Source organism: Petaurus breviceps, unplaced genomic scaffold, assembly GCF_028583685.1.
Source record: "Petaurus breviceps papuanus isolate PSGF00001 unplaced genomic scaffold, PetGlider_PUasm1.0 126, whole genome shotgun sequence".
NCBI lineage: Eukaryota > Metazoa > Chordata > Mammalia > Diprotodontia > Petauridae > Petaurus > Petaurus breviceps.
In genome coordinates this window covers 55,460,072-55,478,330 of record NW_027185655.1, presented here as the reverse complement: position 1 = coordinate 55,478,330, position 18,259 = coordinate 55,460,072, and the positions used below count along the sequence as shown (strand labels likewise).

Below are 18,259 nucleotides of genomic sequence, written 5' to 3'. Positions count from 1 at the left end.
TTTCCATGGATAAAATCATATCAGCTTGTGAAGTTGAACCATTTGACAATGTCAAGAACTGTGATATGGAGAACTTTCTTTTTGGGTCTTCAGTGGCTGTGACTGTGGCACCTGCAGGACCAGTTGCCAAACTGCATCTTCACAAGGAAAGCTTTCCAGGGTGATGTACTGGAAGCAATGCTAAAGGTTCTTGGTTTCAGGGACCTAGACTGTCTCCATCAAGGCATTAGAGGAGAAAATGATCCAGTTGGCAATGATGATTCGAGTTGGTTGGCACATGGTACTTCCTTTCTCTCCCTCAGGGTGCTTTGCTGCTTCAGCTGGGCTGGCTTGTCTGCCCTGTATATGGTAGTTGATTGGCAGTTGGTGGGAATTACTGACCTGTTCTCCATAGGAGCCACATCCCTGTGTGATGAGTATGAGGGCTGGGTTGGAAGCAGGACCCGTGGTCTGGGAAGTGCTGCCATACCCAGGGCCCCTCTGCCTGTCTGCCTATTGATGATATTTGGTCAGCACTTGTTGGTGATGAGGAAGGTGGAGTTCTGCTGCACATGGTTTCTTTCCTCAATGGTGGCTGAGCTAGAAACAGGGCTAGTGATTTTTGAGGATACTGCTATGATAGACACGATATAACATAAATTTTATATCATTTAAAGACAAATTAATGTTTTTACAACAGATAGGGACTTTATTTTTTCAGACAAATGGCAACTTGATCTCTTGTACAGGGTAGAAGCCTTGGTCCTGGCATTAAAGCTGGATCATCTAGGGAGAAGAAACCATATAACTCTTGTATTTCCTTTTTCTCTGGATTAAACTATCTCCCTTTTCCTTGCTCTCTTACTCCTTTCCTCTCTTTCATCCAAACATGTTTTTCTGTTTCCTTTTACTCAAAAGCAGCTAACATGATTTCCTTCCCTTCATTTTACTTTTCCTTCTTTATTTTTATTGTGAGTTTAACAGAAAACAGATAAAATGAGCATTTCTATGTATATTACAGAACAGGAGAGGATTATACATAAAACTGTTAATCTCCATCATATAGAGCTTGCTTTTCTTTTAAAGCATATAATAAATATTTTAACTTTCAAAGTTGTCTTATTTGTTTGTGAGTCCTTCTGGTCTTCAATGTGTTCTCTTCTCAAGAAAGAGAGAACTTTCTTGCTATATGTCCTCCAACCTCCTACCCCCATTGAAAAAAAAAGAGAAGAAAACCCTTGTTACAAATGTGCATGGTCAAGTGAAAATAAAGTCCTACACTGACCATATTCAGGAATGAATGTATGTCTCATTCTGTATTTTGCATTTATCACCTCTCCATCAGGAGGTGAGTAGCTTGTTTTCATCTTTGTTCCTCTGGAGTTGTTACATTTTACAGATGAGGAAACTGAGGGAAACAGAGGTTAAATGATTTGCCCAGGGTCACACAACTAGTAAATGTATGAGGTTGGATTTGAACCCAAGGCTTTCTGAGTACAGGTCCAGTGCTCTATCCATTGAGCAACCTTGCTACCTTTAATAGAATGGGCCAGTCACTGGGCCTCAAAGTCCTTATTGATAAAAGAGGAGACAGAACTAGATAGTCTTTGAGGTACCTTCCAGTTCTGGTTCTATGATCCTATAATCCTGTGTTTTGGCTGTGTGACCCGGGACAAGTCATTTAACTTCTCAGTGTCCCAGGCAACTCTAAGACTTGTGTGACTTGCAGAATGGGTGATGTCCTAAACAGGTAAGGGAGTATCCCTACCTATATTTATCAAATCACAGGTCCAGTCTCCCCTCAAAATGATGTTTTAAACTAATTTTTAAATGATAAAATTCAGTTTAAAATTATTATAATACAAATAAATTTTATGATAGCAACTAAAATTTTTAAATGTATATTTATAACATCAGTGCTTCACCTTCCAGGCCCAACAAATTTTTCAGCTATCAAGTTAAAAAATATGAAAGAGCAGCCAATTATTGTAGGGCACTGATATGAGTCTACAAAAAAAGGTCACAAAACAATCTCTGCAAAGGTTCCAAGAGGGAACTAAGCACACCTATCCAGGTACTTTCTTATGTATGTGTGAGGCAGATTGAGGCCCTTTGTATCTAGTAGCCCCATGCTCTCATACCTTCATCTTTCTTTTACAGATCTAAAGCTCTAGTTGAAACAGTTCAGGAATTGCTGAGGACCCAGAGTGTTGGGGAGGTGGGAGAGCTGGGTCCTCATTGCTGCCTACACCAAGTGGTACTGTCCAGTGTGGTGTAGTTTCTTTACCTTTTCTAATTTCAGGATAGTAAAACATGAAGGCATATGGCATGATGGACAGAGAGATGGTCTCAGAGTCAGGAAGACTTGGGTTTCAGTTCTTCCTCTGATTCATATAGACTGTGTGACCTTGGTCAAGTTAACTCAGTCTCTTAGTGGCAACTAGAGCTATGCATTGCTGAGAAAGTACTGATCTGTCTTGGTGTAGGGCAAATTCTTCACTGGGATTCTCTCTCCACCCATGAAATTCTAACTGGTAAAAAAAAGAGAAAAAAGAAAAAATATGAATATGTATAAGCAGGAAAAATGTAGTATATATAGTATAAGAGTAATAATGTGCTGAGAATATTAGAGGCCATAATGAAAAGTGTAGGGGCACCCAGGACTTTGACTATCTACTCATAAGTCATATAGTTCTGAAAGAGTTCAACTGTTATTCCTTCTTTAAATAAAATGGAGTCTGGAATTTAAATATCTGGAGCCTTAAAAAAAAGTTTATGTAATCTGATAAAACAGGAAACTATTTGAGTATTTACTTCTTTTTTGATATATGATTTTAATTGTTAATGTATATCATTTCCTTAAATTACAGGAAACCACATGTTGGAGGGAGAAAAAAGATCCATCCTCTAAAATCCATCTGTGTCATAATGTGGTTTTTTTCGTTGGCTTGGGAAGCCACTCTGAGGTGACCTGCAAAACAGAACCAAGAAAACTTTAGAGACTGATTAGTGCAAGATTAACCCTTTAAGTGGTCTGAGTCCCTTATAGAAAGCAAACTGCAGGGAAAAGAGTCATTGAATTATTGGAAGGAAGTTCATTTCCATTTGGAACATACACTCAAGTGCACGCACATACTCCTAAGGTAACTTTTCAAAATTTTTGGATTTGGGGCAAGAATTATGATTTCCATGAGTACCATTTTCAGGTGTTTTGTACCTTTTAAAATAAATGAAGGGATGGATGAATGAATGCAGTAATGACAAAGGATATAACTGAATTTTCTCCAAATCTAATTACTTGCCACAAATCTACATGTGATGAGTAACATGTACCCTATGTATAGATGTATAGTTTGAGGTACTTAGTTGCAATAGCTCTTTCTTGCCAGTCACAACTGGGATAGGGATAAAGACTGGGCCTGTGATTTTATTGCTATAGAGAAAGAAGAAAACAAGCATTTACTAACTCATACTACATGCCAGGTTTGATCCTCACAACAACCTTGGGGCATAGGTGCTATTATCATACCCATTTTACAGATGAGGAAAATGAAGGAGGCAGAGTTTGAGTGATTTGCCCAGTTTCATATAGCTAGTGTTTGGGGCTGGATGTGAACTCAGAGTGTTCTGACCCTTTATCCAGTGCTCTGTCCACTGAGCCAGCTAATTAGTTGTCTCCCAGTGCAGGGAACACCTACCAATACAGTGAGGTACCTTTTCTGCAGCTTATATAGTTGCCTAGTTAAACAACTTGACCAAGGTCAACCATCAGAGATGGGATTTGAACCCAGGTTTTCCTGGCTCCAAGACCAGGCTCTTCATCAGTGTAATGGATAATAGGTAAAAATATACCAGGTCCTTTGTTTGGCCTGAAGCTATCAGTACATAAGTATTTATCATCCACTTTATGCGCAGTGGATTGGTACTGGGGGCTAAGGAGATTGCAAAAGAAAGATGCTATGGTTTTTCTCTATCCTCTAGCAGCAGTATATAAGTAGAGTATGCATGTAAGTCTTAAATAGTATGTAAGTTCTTCAACTCCATTCTGAAATGCTACAATGAATGACATGGTGATTAGGATAAAAATTATGCTCAGAGTTCAGAGAAAGGTAAATAAAGTAAAGCTTCATGGTGGAGGAGTGATGTAAGCTTGGTATTCAAGGTTGGACAGAATTTGGATGGGTAGCCAAGAGTGGGGAGAAGATTCCAAGTGTAGGGGAGGAGGGGGTGACAGGAGCATAGACTTGGAGTCTACAATGAGCACAGTGTCTTTGGAGGGCATGGAGGTAGTCATCTTGGTTGGAGTGTGGGTTTTATGTTGAGGTTTTGTGTTGAGGAATGATGAAACAAGCTTTGATAGAGTATAGCCAGCTTATGGAGGAATTTTGATTTTATCTTATAGGCAGTAGAGAACCCCTTACTGACTGTGGGAAGCACTCTTTCATACTCAGTTCAACTAAATTGACCTGTCATTTATTCCTTTTTGTTTTGTTTGTTTGTTTTTTGCTTTTCGGAGCGGGGAAGGTAGGGCAATGGGTTTAAGTGACTTGCCAAAGGTCACATGGCTAGTTTTTTTTTTTATGGTATCTGAGGCTGGATTTGAACTCAGGTCCTCCTGACTCCAGGGTCCGTGCTCTATTCACTGTGACACCTAGTGCCCCCCCCCCCCCCCCTGTCATTATTTTATGTACATTAGAGGGTGATGATTTTTTTAAAAGAATGGACAAGAAATATTACTTGCCCTTATGGAATTTACCTACTTTAACAATTGGATGAAAAAGGATATCCCCCATGTGATATGAAAGGATTGTTGATAGGAAAGGACAGAAGAGATGTCCTATGGTTTTGCTTTCTGTTCCCTGATCCATTCTCTGATCAGATTAGTGGGAAAATAGTGGTTTCTGTAGTGGATTCATTTGATGTCAACCTGGGATTGGAGCTTAAATTGACTCTTTGGGGAAAAATTATCTCTTTGTTCCTTATCATTGCTCCTTGTCTCCTGGATTATCATAGACTGGCATTGACTGAGACAAACTGAAGTGAGGAAAGGTGAATCACTGCAGAAGATGAATGAAAGTCCTAGGGTATATTGGGTTCATTGTAAGACAAGCAAACGTTTTCCCTAAAAGATGTCCATGCCTTCCCCATTCAAGGTCTTGGTAGGAAAATAACTAAGTCCTGTATTTCCCAGCATGCTGTCTAATTAGAACTCTGCAGAAGCTTCCCAACAACCACCTCAGAGGGGAACTGGGAGAAATCCTGGCAGCTTTAGAAGTTAAGCTTCCCCAGCTAACTTCAATTCTGTGTTATCCCTTGATTATCACCCTTTTTTCCTTCTTAATAGAAAGGATCTCTATTTTATAAGGTATCCTCCTCTCATACCCATTTGCCACCTCATCCGCTTGTACTTCAATTAGAAGCCTAGTTTATGGAATATTTCCATTTCAGAGAGTTACATGTCTCAGGAAAGGGTGTGGGTAAGTCTTCTTTACCTAACAAGGAATTTAGGAAATTGCCCTCTGGGTTGTGATGTTAAAACAGAAGTGACTATGCAAACAGAGGGATTCATTGAGATGAATTCCCTGCATAGCCTCAAGTAGGGAGAAAGAAGCCAAGCCTTGGCCAGTTTGAATAGTTCCATAGAGAAGGTGAGGTCTTCTCTTCTTTTGTAACCAGGTCACCCATAGAAGGAGGGATTAAAATTTTTTTTCTTTAGACTCATGTGTAAATAATTTAACCAGACTAGAGCTTTTAAAGGGATCCTTCATCTGCAGCTTGACATATGGGACTTGACCAGGTGATGAGTAAGTCTTGATTTAGGATTAAAGAAAATTAAAAACAAAAGCTTCCACATGGGATTTATTTTTAAGACATGTAGGAATTCACTGACATTAAAATAAAAAAAATTGACTTTAATCAACACAAAATTTTCATTTGGTTAAATAGTAAGGTTTTTATCAATGCAAAAAACAACTTTTTAATATATCAGTGGATCATGATTTCCTCAGTGTGAGTAATCCTTCCACTGGTCTCAATCCCAGCCCTTCCATGCCTTTCTTGATGTCTATGAGAGTTGTCCTGTGTAACCACCTCTGGTTATAAACTTTGTGAGTTTAGCTAGGTTGGTTCTGGGAGAACATACTCAGTTCATCATTGGGCCATTACTCAGACTGTCTGGTTTGGTAATACATTGTCCTCTATGGGCATTTCTCTTGAAAATTTAGGGATCCTTCTATCTTATGAAGCACAATCCAGATAGACCTTAGTACTGTGAAAAAATTTTTTTCCATTTTTAAAATATCTGTTAAAATTCGTCTTGGGTCTTTTTTAACATGATGTTATAATGTTCTGAAATCTTACCTTTATTCCCATTTGATTGGCCTCCCTGCATCCAGCCTCTCTCCTCTCCAATCTGTTCTCTATTGATTATTTCCAATTTATCTTGTATATAGCTCATTTGTACATTGTTGTTTGCATTTTGTCTCCCCCGTTAGAGTATAAGCGCCTTGAGGGTAGGGACTCTCTTTTCTTTTTCTTTGTATTCTCAGAACCCAGCACAGTGCCAGGCACATAGTAGATAATAAATGTTTATTGACTGACTGAATAGATGCCAATTGGATTATCCTAAAGCAAAGGTCTGGCCATATTACTCCCCTATTAAAGAAACTTCAGTGACTCCAAAATAAAATTTCAACTGCTCTGTTTGGCTTTTAAAGCCCTGGACAAAAAGGCTTCAGTTTTTGTTTTCAGACTGATTATTAAGAGTATAGATTCTCCCTTTCATCAGATTAGTCTATATTCTATTCACCATATATGGCATTACATTTTCCATTGAATGGGCTGTCCTCCATCCCTGAAATGTTCTCCCTCTTCAGTATTTTGGAACCATCAATTTCCGTTAATGCTCAGGTCCCATGAGCCTCTCTCAAGAGGCCATTCCTGATTCTCTGCCCCCCCTTATTTGTTCTTTCTCCCAATTTATTTTGCATTTGTTTTGCACTAGTTTATATTTACTTATCTGTGTATGCCTTTGTATCTCATCCTTCAGTAGAATATAAACTCCTTGAGGGCAGGGGTCATTCTATTTTTGTTTTTGTATTCTTGGCACATATTAAATATTTGTTCAATTGAATGAATCCTCTCTACTGATGCCAGTTTGAGTCTGAATCTATTCTCCTCTGCATTCAAGGATGTTTAGAGTGTTGAGGACTATTCTCTGTGTATGCAGGTGTGGCCGCAGACTAGTGGACAAATAGGCCCATCCCACAATGTCTTTCCCCAGGCTGATACTGGAGCTGCTGTTAGGGCCTATTGTTATCTGAGACATTACATTGTCCCTTAGAATCATATTTATCTTGGTCTCTTTCATTCACACAAAGAGCAGCCCTATTTACTTATTTACTTACATAAGTAAATATAGTTACTTATTATAGGCCAGAGTTATCTGTCTCTCCTTGTTTCCCAGCATTCCATGGTTAGGCCTCTGCTTTTCATGCTGTGTTTCCCTGACCTCCGAAAGACTGTGGCCCTTTTGTCTGGCTCTATGGATGGTTCTCCTCTTGTATTTCACCACATAGCTGCTATTGGGGTTTGCTCCTGCTTTTCCTCCACAACAACCAGCTTAGTTAGTACCTGTGTGACCTTGGGCAGATCACTTCATTTCTCTGAGTCCTTATTTTCCTCATCAGTAAAATTGGGGTGTGGGGATTTTAGGCAAGATGACCTATGAGGTCCCTTGAAGTTCTTAATCTATGGTCCTACTTCAAAGAAGTAGCTAGGTGTCACAGTGGATAGATTGCTGGGCCTGGAGCCAGGAAGACCTAAATTCGAATCCAGCCTCAGATACTTATTAGCTATGCGACACAATGCCTCAGTTTACCTTTGTTTCCTGGGGATGATAAGAGCACCCACCTCCCTGGGTTATTGTGAGGATCAAATGAAATAATATCTGTAAACTCTTTGCAAACTTCAAAGCATCATATGCTAGCTATAATAATTATCTGTAGTGCCCATGTAGCATTGTTTTTTGGGGGACCACAGTAATGTTCAACTTCTTGGATTCACCTCCACCATCATTAGGCTCCTAGGAAAGACTCATGACCAGGAAACTCACCATCCCCTATGATTTCATCAGTTTGGGTAATCATATCTCCTTAGCAGGTAGCCTCTTTCCTTCTGATTGGAGGGCAAGAGCCTACATTTAAAGAGGGTTAACAGCTGGGTAATTTTGCACCTTCTGTTCCCTCTCCTTGGATTGGACTCCACCATCGTCATGCATCCCCATGGTGGGGCACTTTCCTTCTCTCCAGCCTTTGCGACTTCCTTTTGTATGTCTTCCCCAATTCTATCACAAACTTCTTCATGTCAGGAACTGTCTTTCTTTTCCCTACTTGCATTACCCTGTGCCTAGCATAGTGCCCGGCATACTAGGTACTTAGTAAATGTTAATGAATTGGATTTTATTGAATTACTTGGTAACCCTGGTGAAAACACCCAAGAACATGCACGTATACACCTTCTATAAATTGCTTTGAGACCTGGATGGATCTGTTATCTCAGCAGTGTGGATTCTTTCTTTAACAGATAGTTTGCCACCCACCCTTGCCTTCTCATCCTGGGGTCTCTTGTCCCTGTCCTTCCACAGAGGGACCTGTGTATCTTCCACAGAGGGACCTTCTTTCAGAACCAGGTTGTTGTGAACACCTTTGGCATGCTGGTGAAGCCTATACTCAGAATAATGTTTTTAAATCCATAAGATAAGTCACCTTACTTATTGTTGTTTGGAGCTCATTTTTGAAGAGGACTGATGACATCACAGGGTGATGTCTTGATTCGCTCATGAATTGGATTTAAGTAAGGCAGAGTTGCACAAAGTTGTCATTCTCACTCTCTGTTCCTGGGTTATTGAAGTCCAGTGGCATGACAAAATAAAAAAGACTATGCAGAAAACCATTTATGATGAAATATAGTTATCAAAATATTTTTAATAGTTCATTGACCATGGGATAGAGAACCAGACTTTGAGTCAGGAGGACTTGAGTCCAAATTCAGCCTCAGACACTTAGTAGCTGTGTGACCCTGGACAAGTCACTTAACCCCATTGCCTCACAAAAAAACCAAAAACTCTAAACTGTTCATTGACCCTAATATAAGAACACTGCTTTAGGACTCTGGACATGAGTGAATAACAATGTCTGTTTATTGCTTATTCCTTATTTTTGTTATGGGACACACCTCCTTTTATGTCGTAATGGATTAAGGTTTTTCACCATGGACAATAAGGCTTGTATAGCTTGGATTGAGACTGGAGATTAATGCCAAGTAATCTGGTACCATCCTACTCATCTACCAAAGGACATAATAACTTCCTCATTTCACTTTTCTGTGTTGAACCAAGACATCGGCATTTATCATGCTCTCTGTAGCAGAATTCAGTGGCAGCTGTTGATTGCAAATGGTGAGAAAATTTTCTGGACAAATGTTTGAATTGCAAACCATTCGAGCTGGAAAGGACTTTACACACCATCTAATACATTTTATAGTTCCTCAGGCCTAGTGTGGGACAATGGAAAGAATGCTGGATTTGGAAGCAGAGAATTTGGGTTTGACTCCTGCTTGTGACCTTGGACAACGTCTCCTAACCTGTCTGGACCTCACTATTCTCACTTGTAATGTAAAGGAGTTAGATTAAGTCATCTCTAAAGTTTCTTCCAGTTCTAGATTTGTGAGCCAGTGAGATGAAGTAATGAGAGCAGTATCTCTTTACAAGGCACCATAATGGTTATAACATTTTTTTTCTTACAATAGCCCTGTGAAATAGACAATACAGGTATTATTCTTATTCTTTGAATGAGGAATCTTGAAGCTTATCAAGGGACAGAGACTTGTTTATAGTGACATAGCTAATGAGAAGCAGAGCTGAGATTTGAACTTGGATCCTCATGACTCCAAGTCCAATACTTTCTATGATACCATGTTTCTAGTCTTGTTCAATCAAGTTGTGAAGAAAAAATACGGGGTTCCATATTACCAGTAGCAATGTTCTTAAGATTTGGGGTATACCCACATAGTCATGCCCATGTCTGCCCAATCACCCTAGCTAGGGGATTGAAGTTCATATACCATTCAAAATATATTTGCCAACTTGTGGGCCTTGGCTGTCCACCATATATGTGGAGACAGCAGAGTATAATGGCTCATAGTAGTCATGAAGACTTGGTTTCAGATCTTGCCTGAGATACTTCCCAGAGGTATGAACCTGGGTGAATTACTTAAGCTTATCTGTGTCCCAGTTTTCTCTTCTGTAAAAGGACTTAAAGACATCTAATATCCCTTTCAGTTCTAAATCTGTTATCCTATAGGAAAGATTGTAAATACAAAAGATTTTGGAGGCCAGGAGTACACCTAACCATACACACACACACACACACACACACATATATATTTTTCAAATTTCATTTTATTTTTTCACTTATCAAGTATTTATTTTCTTTCCCTCCTACCCTCACCCATCAAGGGGCAGGATTGGAAAATACCTTGTAACAAATAACATAGTCAAATAAAACAGATTTTTGTATTGGCCATATTAAAAATAGGTCTGATTCTGCATCTTATATCCATTGCCATTTTGTTAGGAGGTGGGTGCAGCCCACTCCATCATTGGTCCTGTATAATGATTGCTGTTCATGTCATTGATCAGAGATCTTAAGTCATTCAAAGTTATTTGACTTTATGATGTTGTTATTGCAGAAATTAGTCTTCTGGTTCAGGTCACTTCACTGCATCAGGTAACACAAGTCTTCCCACGTTTCTCTGAAGTCATCCCTTTCATATCATTCCATTTCATTTGTATACCATAATGGGCTCAACCACCTCCCATTTAATGAGAACCTTGGTTTTCAGCTCTTTGTCGCTATAAAAAAGGCTGCTAAAGATATTTTTGTACATACGGGTCTTTGTGGTATAGTCTAGTAGTAGTATTTCTGGGTCAAAGGCTATTCACAGTTTATTTTTTTGGCTATACACCACTCATGCCTTTGTCATATAGTTGGTTCATTTGGTCTTTTGCAGTTTTCTGTTTCCAGGAACCATCCACATCAAGGACTTTGGGAGCGTCCCCTTTTCCTAACTTGTTCCACAGTGTCAGAGAAAGCTAGCTTTTTGAATTACATTTAATAATAGTATGTCACCAGACTAAATATTATTTCCTTGCCAAGGCTAGCCAAGTAAGTGCTTTATCATTATGTTTTTATTGGTTACTCTTGCCCACATCCCTGCTCAGAGGCTAATGATGTTGTCCCCATTTTACAAGGGGGACAGGTGAGTGACAGAATGGGAGTGCCTTGTCCCTAGCTTCTACAACGTGTCTGGGACTGAAAATCATCTCCTAACTTCTGGTGTGCCTTGAGGCTTATTGAGCTGAGCCTGTCTCTGAGGCATTTCAGCTTTGAAATAACTGGGAATTGTGTTAGAGTGTTCTGAGGCTTATAACCTTCTTGATTCTCAGCTGTTTAGAATCAGTCCACAGCCCTCTATCAGGCTAAGAAGGACAGCTCACTGGAAGGACAGGAAGACCCTGTCTCTGAAAGTATATATATACTCAGCGGTGGTAAGAATTACTAGATAAGTGAAATGAAGCTGGGAAGGGGGAAGAGGGAGAGGAAGTATACCTTGATAAGTGAAAATCAAATTGTAAAAATTAGCTTTTAGCAACATTAAAGAATTTTTGGATTTTAGCTAAGAAAGCTTGCTGTGTGTTTGTGTGTGGGAGTGGGGGAGGCACGAAGGGGGAAGAGTCAGCAACAATCTTTATATTTCGCTGGCATTCCGGCCATGCGCCTTTAATTCTGCATTAACTCTCTGCTGCTTGGGCTCCATCCAAGCTGAAGGCATCAGCTTGCCTTTCCTCCCCTCCCTCACCATGTGCATTGTTGTCCTTTAATGATTGGCTGTTAGAATAGAAACAGCTGCACACAGCCTTGATTTGTAAAGGGGTGGCCGACCTTAATGCAGTTTAGCCAGTTGGTAGTGGTTTACAAGGAGAGAGGCAAGAAAGAGAAGAGAGATCTAGCACAAGAGGCCATTTCCATCCCCCTTGTTTTCGAGATCACTTGGACGTTTTGACTTGGAATTTGCAGCTGTCAGATGAGTTGACCCTTTTAGAATCTGCTGCAGGTGGGGAAGGTGAATTGCAGATTTCCTTTCTAGACGGAAGATCTTTTTTCCCCTCCTTCCTCCCGCCCCCAGCCTTTCTGAAGGGGGTTGGACTATCCTAAAAATATGTAAATTTCCAAGAGCTGACTACAGGCTGGGGCACCAGCCAAGGTTTTTTTTTTCTCCCTTTTTTTTCTTTTTTTCCCGAAGCCCAAGGGTATTTTACATTAAAATGCGAAGCTTGACAGGATCAGTGCCCTAACTTTAGACAGCTTCTTGATTAGCATGAGACTGGGTGGCTGCCGGGTTTCCTGCCCTTCGGTAGCCATTCACCGCTCTCAGGATTCTTCTGCAGAGGAGCTGTAGCCACAGAGGAAGGGCATTGACTTTGGAGGCATTGAAAGCAGCCAGGAGCCTGGGATCGGTTGGCAGCCATGGCTCCTGGAGCCGCCGGAGCTTGTAGGTAGGAGAAAAATGCACGAGTATATGAGAAACCTGTGCGTGCCCGCGGCGCACACGCAGAAGCAGCGCCAGCGCCAGCGCACGGGAAGGATGCAGGAGGAGCTCGGATCCTGGTGACGACCTTCTCTCTCTGCTGGTGGGTGGATTCCTTCCACGGGAGCTGTACTGCCGCAGCTGCTGCTTGCGGACCCTGCCTAGAGCCTGGGTGTGCATGTGCGTGTGTGTGAGGAAGCCGCACGCGCGCGCACACACCACACACACACTAACACTTATTCTCTCCAGTGAGCGACAGGGGCTGCTGGAAGGAAGCACCCCCACGACTGACTGCGGTGGAGACCGGATCCAGCCTGCTTCATTGATTGCGGCTCCCGCTTCCCATAGGTGAAAGGAAAAACAGCTTGGAAGACTTGTCATAGGAAAAGCCTCCTTCTAATCCTTCTTGCAGGAGGAGAGCCCATCCGAGCGCTGCTTCCTGGGCACCCTGTCTCAGGTCAAAACCAAAGGCCTTCTTTTTCTTTCTTTCTTTCTTCTCCCACCCCCCCCCCCCCCCATTTGTTTGGGTCTTTTGTGCCCCCGGCTCACAGTTGGCTAAGCACTCCTTTGCTGAATTGAGCTATTGTCTGACCCCATCGCTTTTCACGCTGCAGATCTCTGTTCCTCCAACCCCCCCTCCCCAACCTCTCCTCCCCCCCTCCAGCCCCCTCCTCCTCCTTTTGGCTGGGAAAGCCTTCCTAATGTGCCTTTCCTCCACATGAATCTGGAAGCTATAAGCTGGACTGATTGCAAATGAAGTGTAATGCATTGTGGGACGTGTGTAAAATTGGATCATTCGAGGTGGGGGTGTGTGGGAAGGAACGGACCTGCAGTGTGCTTTATAGAGGAGGAGGAGGAGGAAGAGGAGGAAGAGGAGGTGGTGGTGGTGGTGGAGGAGGAGGAGGAGGAGGAGGAGGTGGCGGCGGCGGCGGCGGCGGCGGCGGTGGTGGTGGTGGTGGTGGGAAAATGTTTGCAGAATCTACCCAGGCTGGGCTTGCAGCAGCCTGATGAACCAGGGGACGGCCGCGCGCTGGCTCGAGGCTGCAGCTCCCCCAGGTTCCTGCAGTACTGAGACAGTAGCAGGTTAGCCCGCCTCCAAAATGAAGAAGACCCGAAGTACAACCTTACGGCGAGCCTGGCCTAGTTCTGATTTCTCTGACCGGGCCTCAGACCGCATGAGGTCCCGCAGTGAAAAGGACTATCGTTTGCACAAACGCTTCCCACCAGCCTTTATCTCCCAGGCATCACGGGGCTACATGACTTCAGGTTGGTAACATTCTTTTTTCCCTTTGGTTATTGCAGCAGCTTGGGTAGAGCGTGTGTGTGTTGCAGCATTGGTGGTGGATTGATGAGAAAAGTAGGGGAGCATATTGGAATCTATTATATATATGTATAAATATATACACACATATATACATACACACACATATATGTATATATATTATGAATAAAGCAGGAAAAAATTAGCACACATCCACCATTTTGTACCACTGCAGGATTCCCAGCAAGGCTGGCTCAATGTGGGGTTTAAAAGCTATTAGTCAACTAAAATTAATGAAGAGAGGAAATATCTGGGTTTTTAGCTAAGTTAAATAAAGTGGCTGGAAATCCTTGGTGCCAGTTTCCCCTTTGCTCCTGCTGAATCAGGGTTCAATTCATATTGTTCACAGTCCCAGCTTTCCCTCCCTCTGTTATGCCCAATTATCATAGTGGGTCTTTCTGAATGTTCTTTTCTTGCAAGGGGGGTTGGGGGGGGAAGGTTCCATCTCTGTAATTGCAGATGCTATTAGCCAGTGGAATGCTGTTACTGCATAGAGTTCAGCTACATGTTTATTTATATTACAGAAAACCATGTTGGGGCTCATTAAAAATATTCTATAGTGTGATTGTCTGTGTGTGTTATTAAATCTCCGTGCTCTCATGTGGGTATTCAGCACACACTGCTTTGAATTAGGCTGTGTGGAAATGGAGACTGTAGCATGTATTTGCACGTCAGGCAGTAAGGACAAGTAGTGTTAAAAAAAAAAGTGAAGGCTGCAGAAAGGAAGGCTTGCTTTTAAATGCAGTGGTATATATTTTTTAAAGCATTTCTGAAGATATTCCCCTTTTGAAATATGAGTGAAATATGAATGAATGGCCTTGGCCTGAGATTTGAGGACACTGTGATGGAATATTTGGGAAAATGCTGAAGGGGGGAAATCCTAGAAGGCTTTTGTTGTTTTTCTGGGTTGTTGTGACCACCCTGGTGTATAGAGAGATATCAGGTGTCAGGTTTTTTTCCCCACCCATCTGGGAAGGATGTATTTTCTTCTCTCTGAGGAGGGATGCTCTCTTTTTCCAAAATGAAATTATTGCAATTCATCATTCCAAACGCAAGTCTTTCCTGGGGCTTATTGAGTTAAACTTGTAGTTAGCAGTACTATCTCCTAAAAATAAAAGCAAGTCCTTTTAGCTAGAATCACTTTCACATGTTTTTAAACTGTCTTGCCAACATGCCGCTATTAACACAGTAAACTACTATTTCTCCATTGAAAACCTGCCGACGTGAGGATATTGGCAAAGGAGGCTGCCTTGACTGTAACCACTTCCATGAAAAGCCAGAATTTTGGAAGGAAATGACAAGCATGAACCATCCCTTAGCACTGAGAAGATACTTTTTATGATAATTGTGGCAGCAGATTTTGAAACATAGCAAAATAGAAATCCAACCTCATAAATAAGCTCCTCCCACTTTCACAAACATTCATTATCGGTGGCTGTGTTCTAGAGATTTTTCTCTGTTACATCAAGCCTGAGTTGTTTTGTTCATATATTGGCAGCCCAACTCTTTCCCCCTTTTCTTTCTTCTCAATGCTGAAAACCTGTGTCAAGTTCAGTAGTATCTGTAGCCATCCCCTTAACAAACCTCAGATTCCTTCTATTAATTTTAGACTTATTCCTATCAAACCCCATTTTGTTTTAATTTGTTAAGAGGAGATTCCTTCTAACTGATTCTATTAAGGATATTTGCTTGCTTTATAAAATAAGTGACTACCGCTCTATGTTCCCTATGCTATAAGGTGTTTTAAAGGATGAGGGAAACTACTTTTTTTGGCCTTCTCTTGGTGACAAGCAAGAATGGGATTCATGTTTAATATCTGAAGAATGATGATGAGGAAATAACCCATGTGGAATGGGGAGAAGTTGAATAGGCTCTTTTTTATTGCATTTGTGACCTATTAATTAAATGAAAAGCAGGTGTTAAAGTAGTAAGAAAGATTAAAAATTAATGGGATGCATCTATGATGACAGTCATTGTGTCCCCTTTGGTGCAAGGGTTTTTTTCTCTTAGAGATTCTTCATTTCTTTTCCAAATGTTAGTTCTGGGGAGAACAGATAGTGTATTTAAACAGTATGCAACTGTTTGAAAGAATCTTTCTCCCTCTCAGGAAACCTATACAAAGTCTTGTTGTATAAAAGTTACAGGGACTAAGAATGGAAATACATTCTTTGTCACATGAAATCCAGAAGAAAACAGCTTGGAAACACATGAAGGCTTTACATATTTCTTTTCTGTGTTTAATCATTTGTCATAACTTATTTTTATATTAGATGCTGTATTGTTGAGAAAAAAAGATTTTTTTTTAAATGGACAATTCAATTCTAATGGAAAAGATTAGCAATCAAATAAGACTTTTCAGTGGTATACAAAAACAGCCCCCACCAAAAAACAAAAAAGGCCACCTTTAAAATGATGGTTTCTAGAATATGACTGAATTTTTAAAAATTGCTGAATGCTTTTTTGTCATTGTATCCCCAGGGCTCAGCACATAGTAGGTATGTAAGAAATGTTCATGAATTGATTGTTTTAGGGAATAGAAACTCCCTAGAGAACTTTGTGAAGGGTATAGTAATAAAGCTAGAGTGTATACTATACAAGGGCTTTGTACAGAGAGTAGATGATAAATGCTAATTTAATTTGATTTTTATTTGGTGGTGTATCTGTGAACTTGATCCTGTTTATGAAAACAAAAATTTTTAGACTAGCCACCTAAAATAGCTTTATAATGAGACCACACTATTTAAAGCAGCCTTTTCCTCTCTAACAAATAATTACTAGTCTAAAAGGTGATTTATGGCAAACAGCCTTGACATTTAGTGTCAGGTTTTTCTTTTAATACCTTCAGGATAAACTACCTTTAAGCTTGATAACATACAATAGGCATATATATAAACCTGAAGGAAACACACAGGCAGCTAGGCAGAAAATTCTGAAACTTTGAATCTTGGAGATGATGTCCTAAATTGCTGATTAATCTTTCAGCTCATACTACCAGATCTTAAATGATCCAGAGTATTCACAGGCCTCCTAGCAACGGGTAAGTTCACAGGCCATGTGATGAGTTCATTGTTCATCTTGAATATTAATTTCCCAGTGGAGAAATTACTGAGTGTAGGGGGTAGCTTTCTTTTTGTTGCTATTGAGAATGAAAAGGGGGGTACATGTGACCAACTGAAAAAAGACAGGGAATTTTACCAAATATATCTTACATCCCCAAATTATGAATAAAAATACAAATTGTGCTTTTCTGATAGAGGATAATTGTGCTAGAGGAAAAATGAAAAAAATCTTTAAAAATTATCAAGTATAGTGTGCCCTATAGGGATACTTGAAAGTGAATACTCAGATTGGGTATAAATTCTCATTAATCTGGATATTTTAGATTTTCACAAATTCTCATTAATCTGCATATTTTAGATTTTCATAAGTATTCATTATTTCATTTATTTTGATAGTTTTATTTGGATATAATTGGATGAAATTGTTTTTAATGATAATCATTATTCATGTGTTATGAATTCTTCATTGTTGATACTGGTCATTTGGATTCTGTCTTTGAAGGCAGAGACAGAAAAAAATAAATGCTTGCTAATTGAAAAAATTTTTTTTTAAAATATATAAAACAAATGTTAAACAAGTACAAAAATATTAAACAAGCTCTGTGTATTTTGAATGCTATTTGATCAATTTCAAGGGTTTTTTCTCGCTTCCAAAAGAGAGGTGGCGCTTAGTTTTCTTCTCCACCCTTTAAAAGATGACACTTGCTTTAGATTTTTCTTGCCTTTTCTTGGTAATGATGATTTTTACCTCATGTGTATTTTAGTGACATCATCAAAGCCATTAAGTTTTGAGTAATTTAATTAAGATTATAAGCTCCCTGAAGGCTGAGACTGTGAATGATTTAAACTTTGTGTTCACTTAGCAGTCTTTTGAATGTGGGAGGTGCCCAGTTAAAATATTTGTTGTCTCGATGAATGACATTATTATACTGCTTAGTGGATCCAGTAAACCATATGCATTCCAAGTTCCCCATGGATTCTCTAGCATTGGAATTGTGGTACATTCTAGTTCTAGTTCCTGGAAGGACTTGAAGTTTTTTGTTTATTTTTAAAGCACAAAAGTGACTTAGATCCATGTTGTAGATTTTTTTTTGGAGGGCAGTTGGGGTTAAGTGACTTGTCCAAGGTCACATGGCTAGTTTTTGTGTTAAGTGTCTGAGGCCAGATTTGAACTCAGGTCCTCCTGACTCCAGGGCTGGTACTCTATTCACTGCACCACCTAGCCACCCCTGATGTTGTAGATTTGAAAAGG

General features: G+C 40.2%; 1 protein-coding gene across 8 annotated transcripts in view; it reads left to right on the top strand.

The window, feature by feature from the left end:
* STOX2 (storkhead box 2) overlaps positions 1–18,259 on the top strand; it is a 317,208-nt gene that overhangs the window by 148,993 nt on the left and 149,956 nt on the right. The window contains exon 1 of one of the 8 annotated variants that reach the window (XM_069096444.1): positions 13,280–13,893. The exons of 6 other annotated variants lie outside the window; for them this stretch is intronic. In XM_069096444.1, coding sequence (XP_068952545.1) covers positions 13,728–13,893 — 166 coding nt within the window. In that variant the 5' untranslated portion in view covers positions 13,280–13,727. Of the gene's footprint in view, positions 1–13,279; positions 13,894–18,259 lie in introns of those variants that run through there. One more of the 8 variants, XM_069096437.1, reaches the window with a different exon arrangement.